Source organism: Hylobates moloch, unplaced genomic scaffold (genome assembly GCF_009828535.3).
Source record: "Hylobates moloch isolate HMO894 unplaced genomic scaffold, HMol_V3 SCAFFOLD_10, whole genome shotgun sequence".
NCBI classification, from domain to species: domain Eukaryota; kingdom Metazoa; phylum Chordata; class Mammalia; order Primates; family Hylobatidae; genus Hylobates; species Hylobates moloch.
Genome location: NW_026652285.1, coordinates 31,192,516 through 31,214,562, shown reverse-complemented (window position 1 = coordinate 31,214,562; position 22,047 = coordinate 31,192,516). Strand labels below are relative to the sequence as shown.

General features: G+C 51.6%; 2 protein-coding genes across 6 annotated transcripts; one reads left to right on the top strand and one right to left on the bottom strand.

Moving 5' to 3' along the window:
- Positions 1 to 2,690: 2,690 nt before the first annotated feature.
- On the bottom strand, positions 2,691 to 6,538 carry GALT (galactose-1-phosphate uridylyltransferase). Of its 3 annotated transcripts, none has more exons than XM_032164032.2 (11): positions 6,179 to 6,536; positions 5,710 to 5,879; positions 5,401 to 5,476; positions 5,263 to 5,311; positions 5,007 to 5,136; positions 4,798 to 4,854; positions 4,513 to 4,635; positions 4,075 to 4,207; positions 3,888 to 3,971; positions 3,405 to 3,559; positions 2,691 to 2,905 (listed from the first exon to the last, which is right to left on the bottom strand). In XM_032164032.2, the coding sequence occupies exons 1-11, from the start codon at positions 6,255 to 6,257 to the stop codon at positions 2,825 to 2,827; spliced, it is 1,137 nt and encodes a 378-aa protein (XP_032019923.1). In that variant the 5' UTR covers positions 6,258 to 6,536; the 3' UTR covers positions 2,691 to 2,824. The 3 variants fall into 3 exon arrangements, with proteins under 3 accessions (XP_032019923.1, XP_032019925.1, XP_032019924.1); XM_032164034.2 differs by having other exon boundaries at positions 6,049 to 6,297; XM_032164033.2 differs by lacking the exon at positions 3,888 to 3,971 and having other exon boundaries at positions 6,179 to 6,538.
- An 8,558-nt stretch (positions 6,539 to 15,096) lies between these two features.
- On the top strand, positions 15,097 to 18,168 carry SIGMAR1 (sigma non-opioid intracellular receptor 1). 3 transcript variants are annotated; one of them, XM_032164030.2, is made up of 4 exons: positions 15,097 to 15,339; positions 15,466 to 15,666; positions 15,798 to 15,890; positions 16,967 to 18,165. In XM_032164030.2, the coding sequence occupies exons 1-4, from the start codon at positions 15,189 to 15,191 to the stop codon at positions 17,191 to 17,193; spliced, it is 672 nt and encodes a 223-aa protein (XP_032019921.1). In that variant the 5' UTR covers positions 15,097 to 15,188; the 3' UTR covers positions 17,194 to 18,165. The 3 variants fall into 3 exon arrangements, with proteins under 3 accessions (XP_032019921.1, XP_058301566.1, XP_032019922.1); XM_058445583.1 differs by lacking the exon at positions 15,798 to 15,890 and having other exon boundaries at positions 16,967 to 18,168; XM_032164031.2 differs by lacking the exon at positions 15,097 to 15,339 and having other exon boundaries at positions 15,568 to 15,619; positions 16,967 to 18,159.
- Positions 18,169 to 22,047: the final 3,879 nt, after the last annotated feature.

The window sequence follows — 22,047 nt, the reverse complement described above, 5'->3', positions numbered from 1 at the left end:
GGGCACAGCCACACAGTCTCAGACTCAAACACACTTACACATATTCATACACTCACACAGTCACACACGCACACAGCCCCTACCAGGGCTCACAGCACCGCCTAAAAGCAACTCTTCATCATAGTCTAAGCCCCCTCTCTCAGGGAGCTCTTAGCAGTGGCAGACCCACATCTCATCACTGTTACAGGCCCCCAACTAGCCAAAGAGATCAAGATCAGCAGGGAAGGCAGGCACAGGGGCACAGGGAGAGACGGAGAGGCAGGAGAGGCAAAACTGGAAATGCACCCACACAGAGAGACCAGGGGAACAAAGCTGTGAAGAAACACACAGAGGTATCTCTAGTAAGACAGCAATAGGGAGAGAAAACAGCACGTAAGGGAAACTGAGCCAAGCAGGGAAACAGAAAAGAAGGAGCAGTAGACCTGATGCTGGGGATTCTTGAGCAGAGGAAGAAGGAGGGGAAGCCACGTGTGTTGTGGGTGTGTCTGTCCATGCTGGACACTTAAGAGACAGGTCAGTCCCATGGGCTCTTGAAGTAGGTCCCCCAATACATGAATACCGCTGTACTCCCACACGGTTTAAGTTAGGACCCAGGACACACACATAGTCACAAACCTCACTTTTGCTCTGCTACTGCTGAAGTCACACATTGGCACACACGAAGCCAGCCACCCACTCTCACGCTGGCAGACATGGTCTCAAACCCCACAGAGACCTTCCCAAAACACATTCCCTCATGTGGTCACAGTCCCTCTCACACAAACACACAACCCAGTCCCACCAAAAATGTGCATTGACAGATACACACGTAATCCCACACTTGCACAGCCACATGCACCCCCAGCTCCATGCACACTGACACACGCAGTCACATTAGCTGACAGCTGCACCAAGTGACACTCAGAATCGCACACAATGATACTGTCACACAGACACAGCCTCACAGGCACACACACACTGACAGTCGTTAGTCACTCCCGGCCTTTCAGATCATACATCACCCTGCCCCGCCCACTCCTGACAAGACTTTGGCGTCTACACCAGGCCTCACCTTCCGCGGCCGCTGCCGCCAGCGCCCTCTGCCCTCGCCCTCTGCCCCGGCCTCTACTCCCTCCCGCCCTGGGCCCCCGCAGCGGGGGCGGCTCCGCCCAGGCGCCAATGGAAGGAGAGGAGTGAAATAGGGGGGCTCCTGGCCCATTGGAGACTCCAACTGCCAATCACCTCCACCCCCACCTCCGCCGGACACTTCCTGTCCCGTCCGGGACTGAAGAGGCTGCCTGGGACAGAGTCTGGAGCTGGATTCCTGGGTCTCCGCCTGAAGGCCTATCCACCCTGGAACAGCAGGACTGGAAACAAGAGCCACTGGCCAGGTGATTGGAGAAGCTGAAGGTGCCCCTGACTCCAGATAAGATAAAGAAGAAGGAGGGCTGTGTAGGGCAGTGGTTCTCAAACTTTGCTGGATATTGTGGTTTGAAAACTGCAAAACCCCACCCCACACCAATTAAGTCAGAATCTCTGGAGGTTGGACCTAGGCATCAGTATTGTTTAAAACTTCCCAGATGATTCCAAAATGCAGCCAAGTCAGAGGTGTAAGGCGTGTCGGGTATACGTATGCCTCAAGAAACCAGCCACCCACCCAGGGTTCTCATCTAGTCCCCAGTCATGGGAAGCTCGAGGGAAATGTGTGCATACTATGTCTATCAGATCTTCCAGACCAGGGCAACACTCCCAAGTTCCAGGTACTTCCCCTCCAGGATCTCAAGGAAGAAAAACCCTGGCCTGGAAGGCAGGCAGCCAAGTTTCTCCTGGGCCAGATTCAGTCACTGTCCAGTGTGATTTCCCTACCCACAGGCTTGGTTCCCCTGGGAAAAGAATGAAGGCAAAAACCATTCTGGCCATCCCTGTATCATTCACAATCCCTGCCTTCACCTTAAAATTTGGAGAACACCAGGTGGCATCAGATCTCCTGTGTCGCATAGACTGTTGTTCCCACAGCGTTGCCAGGGAAACAGGTCCAGAGGGGACTGAATAGACCCCAGGTCATTCTGAGAGCCATACCTTCCTTCCAGGCCCTAGGGTTCCTAACTAGCAGTCCCTTCTCTGTCAGAGCTGTTTCTGTTTGTGCAATGATTCGGGCACAAGGGCAGCAGAAGTATATGGTGCCCGCACATGTGAGAGTCTGGAGGAGCCAAGGACACAAAGCCACGTACACGCTCCCTACCCGCTCCCTACCCACCCCTTTAGCCCCTGTGGGCTGGAGCAGAGCCAAGCTACAGCCACTCACAAAGCCAGGGTTCTGGCCAGCAGCCCAGGATCTGGCCACTGACCACTGGGATCAGGATCCAGCTCACCCGCTCCCCATCAAACCCTCAGGCCCAGGCCTGGAGCTGACACCCTAGGGGTGGTGGCAAAGGGGGCTCTGGCCTTCCCAAAGCCTCAGCCACAACCAAGACACAAGATTTTAAAACAGTTTCCTAAACTGGGAATGCTGTCATTACACCAAGAGTAAGAGAATCTATAGGCTAGATATAATACTGAATATTAATTTTGTTCAGAAATTTGGGGTAAATTTTTGCATCAAGATTTTACACATCTGTAGACAAAGAAAAGTTGTAGCTGGAGCTATGTCTTTAGCTTTTAACCCTAGGTCTCTGAAGGTTCACACTCCTCTGATATTAGAGTATGTGATAAAAGTTTGAGATACACAGTTTTATTAGTGCTATATCTGCCCAAATTCCAGGCCAAGATTCAAGGCCCTTTCTGCTTAATTCAGCAAGACTGTTGAAAAAAAAAAAAAGGATTCAAGGCCCTGTGGTCGGCGTGGTCAGGCGATGGTTGCTGTCTCCCTGTCCTTCTGCCCCAGGCGGTAATGAACCTCAGGAAGTGCCCTTAGTCTCTCTGCAGCCTGGAAAAGGGACAGAGAGCAATTAAGGAGGATAAGGGCTGGGCTGCCAAGAATGGTGATATGGACTTCTTTTTTTCTTTCTTTTTTTTTTTTTCTGAGACAAGGTCTTGCTCTGTTGCTCTGTTGCCCAGGCTGGAATGCAATGATGCCATCCATGATCATGGCTCACTGCAGCCTCAAACTCCTGGGCCCAAGTGATCCTATCTCAGCCTCCCAAGTATCTGGGACCACAGGTATATGCCACCATACCTGGCTAACTTTTTACATTTTTTTTGTAGAGACAAGGTCTTCCTATGTTTCCCAGGCTAGTCTCGAACTTCTGGGCTCAAGCAATCCTCCCATCTTGACCTCCCAAAGTGCTGGGATTAAGGCATGAGCCACCACACCCAGCCGATGGTATGAAGTTCTGGGTGCTCAGGAGACATTTTGCTGGATATTGTGGTTTGAAATATGAATATGAAATATGAATGCCACAGGCCCACTGCTGCTGAGTCCTGACCTGCTCAGGGGTGAGGTCTCTCTGAGCCTGAGCAAGCATTTCGTAGCCAACCATGAATTTCCGGACAGTGGCAGAGCGCAGGAGCGGAGGGTAGTAATGAGCGTGCAGCTGCCAGTGGTCCCAGTTGGCCCCAGCCTCTGATCCTGTGGGAGCCCCTGACAGAAAGAAGAGAGACAGTGGGGAGAGAGAGCCCTTTTACAGTTACCCAGCTTAGCACCTACCCCCAAACCCAACCAGGTATCTGAAAACTACATCTCCCAGGATCCCCTGCCTGAGAAGAGCTGGCAGGAGATTAGAAAGCACATTGGAGACACAGTTTCACCAAGTTTGCTGCTCCACCGTCAGTCCCAGCATCTCTGCTCTGGCCACTTCCCCCAGCAACTGTTTCAAGGCTTGCTCCTTTGGGGTTGCAGTTCACTGGGCTGAGCCCCAGGAGCCCAGAAATGGTGTTGGGGCTAGATATAGGTACTTGAAAAGCCTCACCATGCCAGCCCATGGAGTAGGGAAAGGACGTCTCAAAGAGGTTGTCGTACTTAGTCAAGAGCTTCTTCATGATGGAGGCTAGATCTGGAATCAGAGCCTGACTCTCAGCCTGGAGTCCGGATGCTGACCCTACTGGGAGCAACCCCCATCCAGTGCCTAGCCCCAGGATCCTACTTGGGAGACTGACCATCACGCTCAGCAGGGGTCAGCTCAGGTAGCCGCCGCACATGCCGACGGGGCAGCAGCAGTGTCTGGTAGGGCCACGTTGCCCAGAAGGGGACCAGTACTAACCAGTGCTCATTGGTTAGGACCAGGCGTTCCTAGGCAGACAGAATGGATAGGAAGTCATCAAGGTGACATAGGAGCCGGAGTGGGGTGAGCAAATAGGCAGGGGAAGCAGAAGAAAAGAATGTGCCCAGGATCTGATGTCTTCTCACCACCTCTACCACTAACCACCTGAGTCGAAGTCACCATCATCTTTCCTTTAGATTACTGGATTATTGCCAAGGCCTCCTAGCAAGTCTCTCTCTACTAGTTCCCCTCTAGCTTTCTCCTTTGCACACCTCTCTCTCGTGGGATAAGAGTTAGGGACTCCTTGGGGACACAGGGCTTGGCTCTCTCCCACCTTCCTGAGTAGCTCCTGGCGGCTGTACTCCATTAGCAGGGGCTCTCCATGCTGACTCTTATAGGCCTGCTGAGATCGCTCCTCACGCTGGGCAATATCTGGCAGGAAACTGCTGGCCCATACCTGTCAAGGGGCAAAAGCAGAGAAGAACAGGCAGGTCCTTTACCTCCAAGCCTCCACATCATTGGCATATTTCCTTTGTCCCATCCATTAATCCTGTTCCCATGTCCACAGTGCTGGCTCAGACTCAGCCAAGAAACCCACTGGAGCCCCTGACACCCTTACCTGGCAGTGGGGGTGGGGGTTGGAACAGCCCATCATGGCACCTTTGTTTTCAAAGATCTATCAGATAGGGATAGGGAGCTTTGTTAGCCAAAAGACACCAAGTCAACTCCCTCCTGACCACATTTCTGGAAACAGAAATGTTACTCCCCAGAACCAAAGCTTCATCACCCCCTCCCTGCCCATCCAGGGGAAGGGGCGACCTCACAAACCTGCACCCAAGGGTACTGGGCACCCAGCTCCTCTGTGACTGAGGCCCATGCATCAACAACAGCCCGGATCTCAGGGACCGACATGAGTGGCAGCGTTACATCCGACCAGGGGTGGAAGCACATGACCTTACTGGGTGGTGACGAGAGAAAAGATAACCGAGAGGTAGGGCTTGGCTGTGCTACAGGCAGGGCCCAACCCCAATGCTGAGTTTCCAACCCTGGTTTGAAAGTTGTAAGAGGGGAAATCCATAGTTACCAGACTCCTCGAGCAGACTTTGCTTGGAAAAGGGGATGATCACTGGGTCCTGAGGTAAAGGAGTATCACTCTCTGCAGCAGAAGTCCCTCAAGAGGTCTAGCCACCCTCCTCCCCAGCAGCAGTTGGAGCCAGGTTACCTGGACTGGGGGCATCAGGCTGCAGAGCTGGGAAGTCGTTGTCAAACAGGAAGGTGCTATCGTAGTGGGGATTCACCTACTGACAAGGATGGGCTAGAAGCACTCACTGCCCCATACCACCAGTTACCTGGTGGGCTTCAAAGACTGGACAGGCTACAAGGGAGTAGGGAAGGCCCACCCTAGGGAACCAAAAAGCTTGGTGAGATATGACCCAGAAGGAGGTTCACTATCCCTGTGGGTGGAGGACAGCTCTAAGAGGTAACTACTCCCCGTGGTCCAGCCTGCAGATGCAGGGCTCTACAGGCTTACCTCTCCATTGGCTCGGATGGCCCCAGGACACAGAGGGTTGAGTGGGTCATGGCGGGGCACTGTCTTCAGAAGCTGGGGCTCCACTTGACCCTGCCAGGGCCGCTTCATGCGGTGAGCTGACACCAGCACCCACTCATCCTGCAGCGGGTTGTAGCGGATATGCTGATGGTCTGGGGGCAGACAGTCAAGATCAGTCCTCAGAGCTCTCTAGCTCCCTCTCTCCTGGGTCTCACCCACCAGCAGGCCCAAGCTCCGGAGCGCCCTCTCAGCCCTGTCCCGCTCAGGAGCTAGAGGCCCAGGATTGGACTTTCCCAGCGCCAATTGGCCTGCAGCTCGTACGCGGGCGACTGTACGCCTAGTCGGTCTGGCTCGGGATGAGCGTTCCAGCCTTCGGAGGGGACGAAAGCTTCCTAAGGAAGGGGAGGGCTCGGCTCCGCGCCCCAGCGAGTCCCTGCCGCGGTGCAGTTACCGCTTGCCCGGAAGGTTGCTGCTGCGTCCGCCTCTGACGCCTGCTGGCGTTGCTCAGGATCGGTTCCACTGCGCGACATGAGGCCACCCGGGGATCCGCTGGAAAATCTGCAGGGCCGTGCCTCACCCTTCACTTTCTCCGTCTACACCACCCCTCCCCGCGCCGCCCCCGATGATTGGCCAGCCGCCAGCACGTGACTGACGGACTGGGCTGCCCTGCCACCTGGGGGCGGGGCTCAGAACAGCTGTGAACCCTGGGGGCCGACATTGATGATCCTACTTCACCCAGAGCTACAGCCACTACACTGGAAGAACCTCTGTGAAAGCTGCCTACTGCAGAATCCTTGGGCTCCAGGATGCCTACAGGACTTGCTTGCTGCAATCATTCATTTGATCTTTCACTCAGCAAATATTTACCGAGCATCTAGCATGTGCTAGGCACCTAGGCTGTGTAAAGCATTGGGATGCACATGTCAGGCATGGCCTCTGCCCTGCCTGAGCTTACATTCTAGGGTGAGTAAGGATATGACCCTGGATCAACAGCGCCTCAGTCACCTGCTCAGTGGCTGTAGCAGAGGAGAGGCAAACTTGGTGGGGTCTGTATGGAGTACTTCACCATAACCATATCCTATCCCCAAAAGCAAAAACAGATTTGGGAAAAAGGGCTGAGTAACCGTATTCTTTTTCTCTCACTCTTGCTCTCCTTGCTCTCTCTCTCTCTCTCTCTCCCTCTCATACACACACCAAGACAGCACAAGAAGTGGGAGGGGTAAAAGAGGGGTAAAAGGGCTATAAAAAAATCTAAAAATGGCTGGGCTCAGTGGCTCACGCCTGTAACCCCAACACTTTGGGAGACTGAGGCGGGCAGATCACGAGGTCAAGAGATTGAGACCATCCTGGCCAACGTGGTGAAACCCTGTCTCTAGTAAAAAAAAAAAAAATTAGCTGGGCGTGGTGGTACGTACCTGTAGTCCCACCTACTCGGGAGGCTGAGGCAGGAGAATCACTTGCACCCAGGAGGCAGAGGTTGCAGTGAGCCGAGATCACACCACTGCACTCCAGCCTGGCGACAGAGCAGACTCCGTCACAAAAAAAAAAAAAAAAGTAAAAGAAAGTCTAAAAATGTGGAGAGTACAGGACTATCAGAAGCTCCAGTCACCATCTAGGTGTGGCCTAGTGTTTCCTTTACACATCCCCTTCCCTTTTCTAAATATTCCTTGGATGGGACCAATTGGCTAACACTAGGATAAAATTCAAATTAATTCCTCCCCTGGTACTTGTTTGTTTGTTTGTTTGAGAGAGAGTCTCACTCTGCCACCCAGGCTGGAGTGCAGTGGCGTGATCTTGGCTCACTGCAACCTCCACCTCCCAGGTTCAAGCGATTCTCCTGCCTCAGCCTCCCGAGTAGCTGGGATTACAGGTGTGTGCCACCACACCCGGCTAATTTTTGTATTTTTAGTGGAGACGGGGTTTCACATGTTGGCCAGGCTGGTCTTGAACTCCTGACTTCAAGTGATCCTCCCACCTCAGCCTCCCAAACAGTTGGCCCCCTGGTACTTTTAGAGAGCTATCTAAATATTGTCTAAACCTCTTCCCCATTTCACAGTGGGGGCCAGAGGACTCAAGGTCACCCAGAGAATTAGTGGCCAAGCTGAGATTTGAATGCAAGTTTCCAAGGCTTTTCCCAGTGCTGTGAGATGCCTCTGAGACTTCAGTGGAATGCAGGACAGAGACTCAGTGAGTTAGAAGTTGAGCCATAGCAGGGACATCCCTTCCCCCAATCAAGACCAAGCCAAGCTAGGTGTTTTGTAATTGAGCTGCAAAAACTAGGTCATGGGTCATTTACTTGATCTCTGCCCTAGGGTCCTCAGACTGGAATAGGAAGAGGCTACCTTCAGAGGTAGGGGGCAGGGAGCTGAGGACTGAGAAACGGGGGTTTTACCTGTCCCACTGGCTGTTCATATTACCCGAAGAGGTGAGACAGGAACAGGAGATCTGCTTTTCTGTTCTCTCAGTTATATTTGTTTGAGTGACTAGAGTTTGTAGACAGCTCCATTTTCCCAAGAACACCAGTGCTTCAGTGCCACCCCCTGAATCATGCTAACTAAATCCTGACCCCCATCAGGAACATCTCTTCAGGAACATCTCCCTAACTCTCCTCTATGACTCCCCAAGGTCATATTTTGGAGGAAGAGGAGAATGACTAAGATGGGGCCTAACCAGCTCCCTCCCTGCCAGATCCCAGAGGTGTTGTTACAGTAAAGGGGTCCCAATCCAGACCCCAAGAGAGGATTCTTGGATCTCATGCAAGAAAGAATTCAAGGTGAGTCCATAGTGTGAAGTGAAAGCAAGTTTATCAGGAAAGTGAAGGAATAAAAAAATGGCTACTCCATAGACAGAGCACCCCTGAGGGCTGCTGGTTGTCCGTTTTTATGGTTTTTTTTGTTTGTTTGTTTGTTTTGTTTTGTTTTGAGACAGAGTTTCACTCTGTTGCCCAGGCTAGAGTGCAGTGGCTTGATCTCGGCTCACCGCAACCTCTGCCTCCCAGGTTCAAGTGATTCTCCTGCCTCAGCCTCCCAAGTAGCTGGAATTACAGGCACCCACCATCATGCCTGGCTACTTTTTGTATTTTTTAGAGATAGGGTTTCACCATGTTGGCCAGGCTGGTCTTGAACGCCTGACCTCAGGTAACTGCCCATCTCGGCCTTCCCAAAGTGCTGGGATTACAGACGTAAGCCACCATACCTGGAAAGGCCTGGAAAAGCTTTCTGAAAGACCAGATAAGGGAGGTGTAGGCCCAGATGATCCCAGAAAGCTGTTCCTGGAATGGGGAGCAGAGACCAAATTTGGGGGCTAATCCCTGCTGCCCAGGGTTCGTAGTGAATTGTCGAGTCGGGAATGCCACAGAAGCCAGAACCAATACAAAAACATGTTCCCTCAATCCTGCATTCTCCTCTAGATAATCCCTTCTTTATCCTTAATTTCTCTGCCAAGTTTCTTTTCTTTTTTTTTTTTTTTTTTTTTAGATGGAGTCTCGCTCTGTCACCCAGGCTGGAGTGCAATGGTACAATCTAGGCTCACTGCAACATCCGCCTCCTGGATTCAAGTGATTCTCCTGCCTCAGCCTCCCCGGTAGCTGGGATTACAGGCATGCACCACCACACCCAGCTAATTTTTGTATTTGTAGTAGAGACAGGGTTTCACCATGTTGGCCAGGCTGGTCTCAAATTCCTGACCTCAGGTGATCCGCCTGCCTCTGCCTCCCAAAGTACTGGGATTACAGGCGTGAGCCACCGTGCCTGGCCTGCCAAGTTTCTTAAAAACAGAGGCCATCTTTCTGATCTCTACTCTTAGCTGCATGGTATATTGTAACACATCTTTTGCCCTATATTTGTCAGGGTAAGTAATCTTAATTGCTGTAACAAACACTCCCAAAACTCAATGACTTAGCACTACAGTCAATTCTGGGGGTAACAGGGAGCTCTGTTCCAAGCAGTATTTAGGGATCCAGGTGCCATCCATCTAGTAGTTATGCCATTTCCTAGAGTCTCAGAATACTCCACTAGGATCCTCTATAACTACAGTAATAGACGAGGGAAGAAAGAAAATGTAAAGAACTTCAAGCTGGGCATGGTAGTATGTGCCTGTAGTCCCCCAGCTCTTGGGAAGCCAAGGTGGGAGATCACTTGAGCCTAAGAGTTTGATACTAGTCTGGGAGTGACATAGCACGATCCTGTCTCTTAAAAAGAGAAAGAGAAAAAAAAAAGAATTTCAGAGGAGACTTCAGGAGCCAGCCCTGGAAATGTCATACGTCATTTCTATCTATATTTCATTGGCCAGAATGTAATCACATGATCCAGAGTAGACTGTGGAATGTAATCTAGCTGTCTAAGAGCAAAAGGAAATGGATTTGTGAATGTATAGCATTGTCTCTGCCACATGCCCCTACTGAGAAGTCTAATTATCGTTTCCCATCATCTCATTGAATCTCACAATTATATTTCACTGTGTTAACCCTTCATTCCATCACTCTTTTTTAAATTTTTTTAGATGGAGTTTCGCTCTCGTTGCCCAAGGTGGAGTGCAATGGCGTGATCTCAGCTCACCACAACCTCTGCCTCCCAGGTTCAAGCGATTCTCCTGCCTCAGCCTCCCGAGTAGCTGGGATTACAGGTATGCGCCACCAAGCCTGGCTAATTTTGTATTTTTAGAAGAGATGGGGTTTCTCCATGTTGGTCAGGCTGGTCTTGAACTGCCAACCTCAGGTGATTCCCCCACCTCGGCCTCCCAAAGTGCTGGGATTACAGGTGTGAGCCACCGTGCCTGGCCCATTGCATCACTCTTGAGAAAGAAAAGAAACTTTTTATCTGAGAAATGCCAGCCCCTTTTAATTATCAGGCCAGAGAGGCATTAAAATGTGACAGCATGGGCCTGGCGCGGTGGCTCACACCTGTAATCCCAGCAATTTGGGAGGCCAACGTGGGCGAATCACGAGGTCAGGAGTTCGAGACCAGCCTGGCCAACATGGTGAAACCCCATCTCTACTAAAAATACAAAAAATTAGCTGGGCATGGTGGCGGGCGCCTGTAATCCCAGCTACTCAGGAGGCTGAGGCAGGAGAATTGCTTGAACCCGGGAGGCAGAAGTTGCAGTGAGCCAGGATCGCGCCACTGTACTCCAGCCTCGGCGACAGTGCAAGAGACTCCGTCTCAAAATAATAATAATAATAATAATAATAATTTTAAAAAGAAGAAAAAGGCCAGGTGCGGTGGCTCACGCTTGTAATCCCAGCACATTAGGAAACCAAGGCGGGCGGGATCACTTGAGGTCAGGAGTTTGAGACTAGCCTGGCCATGATGGCGAAAACCTGTCTCTACTGAAAATACAAAAAGCTAGGCGTAGTGGCAGGTGCCTGTAATTCCAGCTACTCAGGTGGCGGAGGCAGGAGAATCGCTTCAACCCGGGAGGTGGAGGTTGCAGTGAGCCGAGATTGTGCCACTGCACTCCAGCCTGGGCAACAGAGTATGACTCAGTCTCAAAAAAAAAGAAGTGACAGCATGTAACAGCAGTCATATCTCACCTTCCCCCACCCCCATGGAGCTAAATAATTACCTCTTGAAGCCACTTGCTATGTGGGCTCTAAATTGATACCACATAGCCACAAAATGCCATAGTCTAGACACCATAACTCATACCCTATAGTTCAACAAGGTATAGCCAATCACTAATCAACGTTGTTTCTGTAAACCAATGAGAATTCCTGTTAAACAATTTTGTATCAGCCCACTCCTTGTCCTCTTTTGCCTTTAAAAACTTGCTTGTGGCTGGGCATGATGGTTCATACCTGTAATTCCAGCACTTTGGGAGGCCAAGGCAGGATGATCCCTTGAGCCCAAGAGGTCAAGGCTGCAATGAGCTGTGATCGTGCCACTGAACTCCAGCCTGGGTAACAGAGCAGGATCCGGTCTCAAAAAATAAAAATAGGCTGGGCGCGGTGGCTCACGCCTATAATCCCAGCACTTTGGGAGGCCGAGGCAGGCAAATCACAAGGTCAGAGTTCAAGACCAGCCTGGCCAACATGGTGAAACCCCATCTCTACTAAAAATACAAAAAAATTAGCTGGATGTGGTGGCGGGTGCCTGTAGTCCCAGCTACTCGGGAGGCTGAGGCAGGAGAATTTCTTGAACTGGGAGGCAGAGGTTGCAGTGAGCTGAGATTACACTACTGCACTCTAGCCTGGGCAACAGTGGAGACACCGTCTCAAAAACAAAATAAAATTAAGTTAGAATAAAGTGGCTGGGCGCAGTGGCTCACACCTGTAATCCCACACTTTGGGAGGCCAAGGAGGGTGGATCACCTGAGGTCAGGAGTTAGAGACCAGCCTGGCCAACATGGCAAAAACCTGTCTCCACTAAAACTACAAAAATTAGCCAGGCATGGTGGTGCACACCTGTGGTCCCAGCTACTCGGGAGGCTGAGGGAGGAGGATAGCTTGGGGAGGCGGGAGTTGCAGTGAGCCAAGATCGCACCACTGCACTCCAGCCTAGGCAACAGAGTAAGAATCCATCTCCAAGAAAATAAAAAATAAAAGTAAAAACCACTTATAAAAATAAAAAATGCTTGTATCAACATTCCCCAGGGCAACTTGGAAGAGTGTCCCGGGCAGTCGTTCTCTACCTTGGCCCAAATAAACTCTCTATATTAATTTTGCTTCAGCTTTTTTTTCCTCACTGTTGTTTTTGTTTGTGTGTTTTTCTTTTTTGAGACAGAGTCTCACTCTGTCACCCAGGCTGGAGTGCAATGGTGCAATCTCTGCTCACTGCACCCTCCACCTCCTGGGTTCAAACGATTCTCCTGCCTCAGCCCCCCAAGTAGCTGGGCCAAGTGGGTGGCACGCGCCACCACACCCGGCTAATTTTTGTATTTTTTAGTAGAGATGGAGTTTCACCATGTTGGTCAGGCTGGTCTCAAACTCCTGACATCGTGATCTGCCTGCCTTGGCCTCCCAAAGTGCTGGGATTACAGGTGTGAGCCACCGCACCCGGCCTGTTTTGTTTTTTTGAGACGGAGTTTTGCTCTTTCACACTGAGGCTGGAGTGCAATGGCGTGATCTCGGCTCACTGCAACCTCTGCCTCCTGGGTTCAAGTGATTCTCCTGCCTCAGCCTCCCGAGGAGCTGGGATTACAAGCATGCGCCACCACGCCCAGCTAATTTTGTATTTTTAGTAGAGACAGGGTTTCTCCATGTTGGTCAGGCTGGTCTCAAACTCCCAACCTCAGGTGATCTGCCCGCCTCGGCCTCCCAAAGTGCTGGGATTACAGGCGTGAGCCACAGTGCCCGGCCCCTTTTTCTTTTCTTTTTTTTTTTTTTGGAGACAGGGTCTCCCTCTGTTGCCCAGGCTGGAGTGCAGTGGCACGATCTTGGCTCATTGCAACCTCCACCTTCTGGGTTCAGGCGATTCTCCTGCTTCAGCCTCCCAAGTAGCTGAGACTACAGGCACCTGCCACCACGCCCAGCTAATTTTTTGTATTTTAGTAGAGACGAGGTTTCACCATGTTGCCCAGGGTGGTCTCGAACTTCTGAGCTCAGGAAATCTGCCTACCCGCCTTGGCCTCCCAAAGTGCTGGGACTACAGGTGTGTGCCACTGCACCCAGCCCTTTTTTTTTTTTGAGGCAGAGTCTCACTCTGTTGGCTCACTGCAACCTCCACTTCCCAGGCTCAAGCGATCCTCCCACTTCAGCCTCCTGAGTAGCTGGGACTACAGGTGTGCGCCCCCACTCCTGACTAATTTTTGTACCTTTTGCAGAGATGGGGTTTCACCATGTTGCCAAGGCTGGTCTCGAAAACCTGGACTCAAGTGTTCCATCTGCCTCAGCCCCCTAAAGTGTTGGGATTACAGGTATGAGCCACCTCGCCCGGCCTCAGTTTCTTTCTTTAAGGTCAAAGACGTATGAGGGTACTCTCTTCCAGTTCCTTTATGTTTTATATCTATAACCATCACATAAAATGCTCACCATGTGAGGCACTAACTGCTTTATAAATATTAACCCATCTAATCTCATCACAATGAAGATATGTACTATGAGGTAGGTACTTTTCTCCATTCCATTTTACAGGTAAGAAAACTAAGTTACAGAGATTTTAAGTAACCTGCCCAAGATCAGACAACTAGTAGGTAGCAGGAGCCAGGCTTTGAACTCAGGCAGTCCAGCTCCAGAGTTTATTTCTTAATCACTGCACAATGCTGCCTCTTTTCTCTTTTGTTTCTTTTCCTTTTTGCTTTCTTCTTCCTCTGCCTACCCTTTGCTGTTGGTGCTCTCCAGGGCTCTGTCTTTAGCCTTATCTTACTCTATTCTCTCTCCCTGTGAGATTTCATCCATTCTTAGAGGTTTTCTGCAGACTCTCCAGTGAGCTCTCTAAGCTGGGGAGTGGGACCATTGTTTCTAGCCATATCCCTAATGGTCACCACAGAACTTGGCACATACAAGTGCCAACAAAATATCTGAATGAATGACAACTCCCAGCTCTATCTCCAGACTGGAGCTGAGCTTCCAGACCTGGACACTCAACTGCCCACTAGACATGCAAAGGATATTAGCCAAATAAGGGGAAACTGGGGATAGGATAAAGGGGGAAAGAGTATTCCAGGAAGAAGAGATCAAGCCCTGCCAACTCCATTTCCAGAGTTGTTAAGCTCATTTCTTTCTTCCATCTCCACTGACACAGACCTTCCCTCTTACCTGGCCCACAGTCATGGTCTCCCTGACTCATCTTGCTCCCCTCCACTCGACAGTCCTGTGCCACTCGGTGGCAAAATCTAATCCCCTTCCTCCCTTGCTGATAACCCTCAGCTGGTTTACAAGGGCCTCCTCTCACATTTTGTGCTGCAGAACAGAGAAGGAATTGTAGGCCCCTGAAGACCCCAAGCTATCTCTCCTCGGAGGCCTTTGCTCTAGGGGCCGGTCCCTGTGGGCTGGCATGCCCTTTCTGCGCGCTCTTAAAGACACTGCTCAGGTGTCACCGCCTCTGGAATGCCCACCCTAGGGCTCCCAGCTCGAACTGCCTCCTTTCCGCTTCAGTCCTGGTAAAGGCGGGCCTTAACAATCGTTGAGTCCCAGAAGGCTCCACTTCCGGGCTCGTCTGCTTCACCAGCCAGTGAGCTCGGGCGAGCCAGTCCATTCTGGGTCTCACTACCCCCACACCTATCCGTCGGTAGAGTGGTCAGATCTCGCCTGAAGACCCTGACATCTGCCGCTAGGCCACTTGGTCCCGCCCCCTCGCCTCCCTTGCGCGGCACCGCCCCACTCCGCCGTGCTCCCGCCGAGGAAATGGTTCGACCGAAGGGGCGGTGCCAAGGTGCCCGGGCCGCTCTGATTGGTCAGGGCGAGCCGTACCACGGCAGTGGCGGGGGCGCGCTTCGTGGGCAGCCGGCGGGCTCCGAAGCCGTGAGCGCAAAGCCTCGGGCCCGGGCTCCCTCCTGAGCTGCGCCGTGCCAGGCCGCCCGCCGGGATGCAGTGGGCCGTGGGCCGGCGGTGGGCGTGGGCCGCGCTGCTCCTGGCTGTCGCAGCGGTGCTGACCCAGGTCGTCTGGCTCTGGCTGGGTACGCAGAGCTTCGTCTTCCAGCGCGAAGAGATAGCGCAGTTGGCGCGGCAGTACGCTGGTGAGCGGGCAGAGGGCAGGGAGGGGAGCGGCCGGCCCGGGAGCGGAGCCTAGGGTTCCGAAGGCGCCATCCCGGGACCCAGGACCGGTGCCAGCCCTGACTCCGCCGCCCCTCTGCCTTCGCCAGGGCTGGACCACGAGCTGGCCTTCTCTCGGCTTATCGTGGAGCTGCGGCGGCTGCACCCAGGCCACGTGCTGCCCGACGAGGAGCTGCAGTGGGTGTTCGTGAATGCGGGTGGCTGGATGGGCGCCATGTGCCTTCTGCACGCCTCGCTGTCCGAGTATGTGCTGCTCTTCGGCACCGCCTTGGGCTCCCGCGGCCACTCGGGTCAGTGCTAGCAGCGGGCCGGACTGGGAGGCTGGGGTTGTAAAGGGGCCCATGCCCTCCTTTCTGATGTTTGGCTGGGCCATGCAATGGCGCGAATACCCTGATAGTGTCACTGTGCGATTGTCACTTAGGGCGCTACTGGGCTGAGATCTCGGATACCATCATCTCTGGCACCTTCCACCAGTGGAGAGAGGGCACCACCAAAAGTGAGGTCTTCTACCCAGGTGGGTAAGAAGGCTCTGTTAGAGAAGTGGGTCCCTTCACGCGGGGGGTGCCCACAATTGCGGGGAGCATGGCATGGAAAAGGAGTGTTTTGGGGGGGCCCTCCTCATGGTTCCCTTCCTCCACCCTCCCATAAGCCACAGGTGATTGGTTGGGGCAGAGCTGAGGGACTCTTGCTTTCCTCTGTTAAGGGGAAACAAAACATAACAACTTCCTGTTAAACATGTCTGATTTTTATCTGCCCAGGCACAATTTTGCCCAGACAATATTCCAACAACTGTTGGGGAGACAGTGAGTAATCAGAAACGCTCTCAATACCCCAAAAGACAAGACAGACAGTTATCTTTTTGTTTGTTTGTTTTTTGAGACGGAGTCTTGCTCAGTCGCCCAGGCTGGCGTGCAGTGGCGCCGTCTCGGCTCACTGCAAGCTCCGACTCCCGAGTTCACGCCATTCTCCTGCCTCAGCCTCCCGAGTAGCTGGGACTACAGGCGCCCGCCACCACGCCTGGCTAATTTTTTTTGTATTTTTAGTAGAGATGGGGTTTCACCATACCAGCCAGGATGGTCTCGATCTCTTAACCTCGTGATCCACCCGCCTCGGCCTCCCAAAGTTCTGGGATTACAGGCGTTCTAGGATTAAGAAATAGAGCACTGGACTTCCCAGTATATTTGAGGTTGGGTGTATGCATCACAGGCATGGTGGTTGAACAGCAACACTTTTCAGATAAAGCCTCACAAGTCCTGGAACTACCCCTTTCCTAGCTACAAGCCCAGCCCAGGTTTAGCTAAATTTCTGCTTGATTCGAGTGAGGCTTGGGAGTGCAGACTTCCATACAGTGGGTCCATGGCCAAGCGAGGTAGCCGTCCATGGCTTCCCCAAAGAGAGGACATGGGTCAGATGATGCCACAGAACATTTAGGAGTGGCTGTCTGGGCCAGCCCTGTGAGGTAGGGCTTTTTGTTTTTCTGAAGCTCCCTCTCCATTCCCCACCCCTAGTTAGTCCATGGGCCAGGAAAGCAGCAGCCATGGAAGGGCAGGGCAGAGCTGGCTTTTCACTTGGGTGCTCCCTGTCCCCCAGGGGAGACGGTAGTGCACGGGCCTGGTGAGGCAACAGCTGTGGAGTGGGGGCCAAACACATGGATGGTGGAGTACGGCCGGGGTGTCATCCCATCCACCCTGGCCTTCGCGCTGGCTGACACTGTCTTCAGCACCCAGGACTTCCTCACCCTCTTCTATACTCTTCGCTCCTATGCTCGGGGCCTCCGGCTTGAGCTCACCACCTACCTCTTCGGCCAGGACCCTTGACCAGCCAGGCCTGAAGGAAGACCTGTGGATGGACAGGAGCGGGCAGGCCCGCAATATCCACTTGCTGGAGCCCATGTTTACAGACAGGGACATACACCATGCAGATCCTGAGTTCCTGCTGTATGAGCAGGGATATCCATGCGTATGTATCCAAACACAGAGACCCATGGGAACAAATGAGACACATATAGATACTGAGACCTGTGTGCACAGTAGGACCATGCACTCACACCCATCTGGAGAGGGAGCCCCCAGTATACCAGGGGAGCCAGTTGTGTTCAAACACACACATCACAAGCTTGACTCACTAACTCAGTCCTTCCCAGAGCTCCACAGCTTCCCACCTCTTCCCCACCGAACCGGGGTTCTGGAGTTAAGGATGGGGGAAGGTATTATACTGCCTCAGTCTGACTCCTCAACCCAGCAGCAATTTGAGGGGATGGGGGGAAGAGGAGCTGCCTTTTGGAGGCCCCCTTCACCTGCAGCTCTGATGCCCTTCCCCTTCTCCCCTGTCCTCACCATATGCCTTATCCCCATTCCACTCCCCTGCTATGCAAGTGCCCCTGTGGCTTGTCCCCAACCCCCTCAGCAACCAAGCTCAGCTGGGGAACCAGAGTAATGTGAAGAATGCTTGCAGTCAGCGTCTTCCATTCCAGAAAGACCCCCATTCTTCCTTTGGGGGTATGATGTGGAAGCTGGTTTCTGCCCAGGACCCACCACTGAGGAGAGGATCTAGACAGGTGGGCCTAATTCTAAGGGGCCCTTCCTGGCCCGGAGAAGGCCTTTTACACACACACACAACACACACACACACACACACACACACACACACACACACATCACAGTTTTCAGACAGCCCCTGCTGCATTCTCTGTCCATCTGTCTGTTTCTATTAATAAAGATTTGTTGATCTGTTCCATCTTTTTGTGTGTCTGAGCAGCTGGAAAAAGCTTCTGACTCCTGGGGACCTCAGAAAGATCTCTCTCTTGCTGTGTGATTCATGGTAGATTTTTTTTTTTAAGAGATGGGGTCTCCTCTTGCCCAGGCTGGAGTGCAGTGGCACAGCGACATGATCATAGCTCCCTGCAGCCTGGAACTCGTGGTCCCAAACAATTTTCCTGCCTTAGACTTATGAGTAGCTGGGACTGTAGGTAAATGCCACCATGCCTGGTTAGCTTTTTAAATTTTTTTTAGAAACGGGGTCTTGCTATGTTGCCCCGGCTGATCTCCAGCTCCTGGCCTCAAGTGATCCTTCCTCAGTCTCCAGAGTAGCTGGGATAACAGAAACAAGCCACCGTGCCTGACAAGACAGTGATTTTTGACTAGTAGGGACTATATACTTGAGTGTGCCTTAGAATCACCTAGGACACTCTTTGAGTCAGTAGCTCAGACTACTGAGCTCCATTGCCAGAGATCAACATGTTCAATAAGATTCCCTCCAACACAGCTGCGAATGTCACAATTTGAGAAATTCAGGGCAGGGTGACCTGGAGTGTGTCTTGGCCTTACCTCTGCCCGTGCAATCCTGGGAACAGTACTAAGAATCTTCCCCTGGATGGCCACAGGGTGGCAGTGTGCACCCACTTTTTAGCTGAAAGGCATAGTTGTTCTCAGTCGGCTTTTTTCCTGGGCTCCGAGAGTGGAGTCTGCCCCTACCCAGAACAGGAATTCCTCCAGTCTATGGTCTGCCTTCTCCAGGACGCACCACTAATGTGGAGGCTCCCACAGTGAAAGGCAGGCACACTACCTGGCAGTATGTGAGGTAGGTAGGGCCTGGACTCAGGTAAGGCAAGAGAGGTGCCTAAAGTGCATTCATTCCCAAAGACCCTGCTCTTGCCTTAACTTCTGCATCTTACATACCAAGCATGCCTCACCCTCATCCTGGCCCTGTTCTGAGGGTAAGGCATAGATCACTCCTGCTTCTCAGGATTCCTGGTATTTTAAAAATGGAAGAAACATGGTTATAAAAATTAGATATTTTAACATTCTAAAGAACACAAATCCGAAAGACTGTATGTATAACTGCATTTAGAAACAACATCAAAAGTCAGTTTGTGACTGAATGTGGAGTCCAGGTAAGTTGGCCAACCTGAACCTGACTCTTCACCCCCAATACCACCGTGTCAGGCATAGTAGGCCCTGGCTGGCTCCTCTCCATTGACCCCAGGTTGCAAAGCCATGCCTCCTTGGGGGATTCCTACTCTGTAACCCAGCTCTGCCTCTAGGCTCAGAGCCCACATGTCAGGGATGACCCAGCTTGCCCTGTCATTCCTCCCAAACGTCCACAAAGGACTAGGCTCCCAGGCCCCTCCCAATCTCTGCTGGTAAATCCATTGGTCATTTCATAGTTCCTAGCTTTCATTTGACACAGGTAATCACTCTGAAGGCCCTCTTAGCTTCTGGGATGCTACTCTTCCTTAATTGCCTTCTTTACTGGATTTTTTTTTTTTTCTTTTAGTAGAGATAAGAGTTTCACCACGTTGGCCAGGCTGGTCTCAAACTCCTGACCTCAAGTGATCTGCCCATGTTGGCCTTACAAAGTGCTGGGATTACAGGTGTGAGCCACTGCTCCCAGCTACTGGATTCCTATCTCCTCATTCTCTGACTTTCTTGGGCTTAGTCCTCAAACCTCTTTTCTGTTTACACCCCTTCCCAGGTGATTCTGTGACTTTACCATCTGTATATCTTGACTTCTAAATTTTTGTCTCAGCCTAAATCTCTGCCCTGAGCACCAGAGTTGGAAATCTTACTGCCTTCATCTCTACTCAACATCTCCACTTGGCTGTCTAATAGGTATCTCAGACTTGAGATATCCAAAGCAAACCGAATTCTCTTCCAGCCCCACACCACCACCATCCTGTAGTCTTTTCTGTCTGAATTAAGGGCACCTTCATTTACCCAGCTGCCCAGAGTCATTTTGGACACATCTGTTTCTCTCATGTCCCACATCCAATCCATCATCAAATACTGTTTTTATCTGCAGAATATATCCAGACTCTAATCATGTCTTCTCACCTCCACTGCCCCCACCCTGGTCTAAGATACCATCATCTCTTGCCTATAGACTATTGCAAAATGGCCCCTTAACTGATCTTCACGCATGCATCCTGTGTGGAGGGTTCTCCACGCAGCAGCCAGTCAGACTTTCATTCTCTGCTGAGACATACCCAGTGGCTTTCCATCTCATTCTGTCCTTTTACTCCTTACAAGGGCCTACTCCAAGACCCATGTTTCCTCTGATCAGACATTCCAACCACTCACCCCTTCAGCCCCCCTATTCCAACCCAGTGGCCTCCTTGCTTTTCTTCCAACACATCAAGTAAAATTCTATCCCAGGATATTTGTACCTGCTATTCTGACCGCAGTGCTCGTCCCTAGGTATCCACATCGTCATAGCTCTCTTCCTCCCCTCCTTCAATTCCTGCTCACTGAGTTCTTCAACACTTATATAATAGTATCTCTTGCATGGTGATTTTAAATACCTTCACAAAATTTTTGATGCTCTGCCCTTCAAGAGGTGAAGCCTAAATTCCTTCCCCTTGAGTGGGCTAGACTTAATTATGTACTTTCACAAATAATGTGGCATAAAAAACAGTGTGTGACTTCTAGGACTAGGCCATAAAAAGCATTGCTGCCGAAAGAGTCTCTCTTGGATCATTCTGGGGGAAACCAACTGCCATGTTGAGAGGACATACAAGCAATCCAATGGAGAGGCCCACACTGGGGGGAAACAGGCCCCCTGCCATGCAAGTGAGCCATCTTGGAAGTAGATCCTGCAGTCCCAGTCAAGCCTTCAGATGACTGCAGCCCTGGCCAACCTTTTTACTACAACACCTTACAGGACAATGAGTCAGAACCATCCAGACCCACAGAATTGTGAGAAAATAAATGTTTTTTGTTTTAAGCTGCTAAATTATGGGGTGATTTGTTACACAGCAATAGGTAACTAATGCCCCCCTTTATGTTCCCCCCAACTCAGCTACATTTTTCTCCATGGTACTTACCACTATCTGACACACTGTATATTTCCCCCACTTAGAATTGTACCATTATAGTAAGGACTTTGTTTTATTTGCTCCTGTGTCCAACAGTGTCTGGCAAAAAAATAGATAATAAATATGTGTTGGATGAATGAAGCATGGGTCTCCGAAGGTCTAGGTCTGTCTCCGTCTCTGTGAGGTATACGACCAGACTGTGGGTATGAGAGGCAGCCTTTCCTTTTCACAGATGAAGAGAGATAAACCAAGTCCCAGTCAAGCACAGTCAAGCATATTCCTTCCCCTCAGCCCTTCCCAGCTGTAGCCCTCCTGGCCCAGACCCCAAAAGTGGATTAACTTTGCTTGATGGATTTGGGGGCTGGGAGAGTGACAGCCCAGCCCCTTGCCGCTCAACCCAAACCCTACAAAGTGATCTCCAAACACTCAGAACTAGAATTTCCCCAAGCCAATTCCTACCTTTCCAGGAAGACTCTGACCACCTACCTTTGTCCATGCACCTCCTCTGAGCAGCCAGGGGAAGCTGTGGTGGGGAAAAGGGAGCAAGCAGGGCACAAGGGTTCTGCGGATTGCTACCCTCTGCTCTCCAGTCTTCCAGTAGACTTCCAGGGCATGTTTGTCTGCCTGGCACATTCACTGATTCTCCCCTCCCAGCATCAGGGAGGGTTGGGCAGAAGAGGAGGCTTGGCTCTGCCCCAGGATACTCACACCAAACAAAGCCATGGGGGAGGAGGCATCAGTACCGACAGTGATTGGATCCCTGGAGCTTCTGGAGGCTGGGGGTGTTCTGATGGGCTCAGAGTTCTGAAATCTGAGATGGAGGACACTGGGGCAGCCAAAGGAATGAATGGGGCTGAGC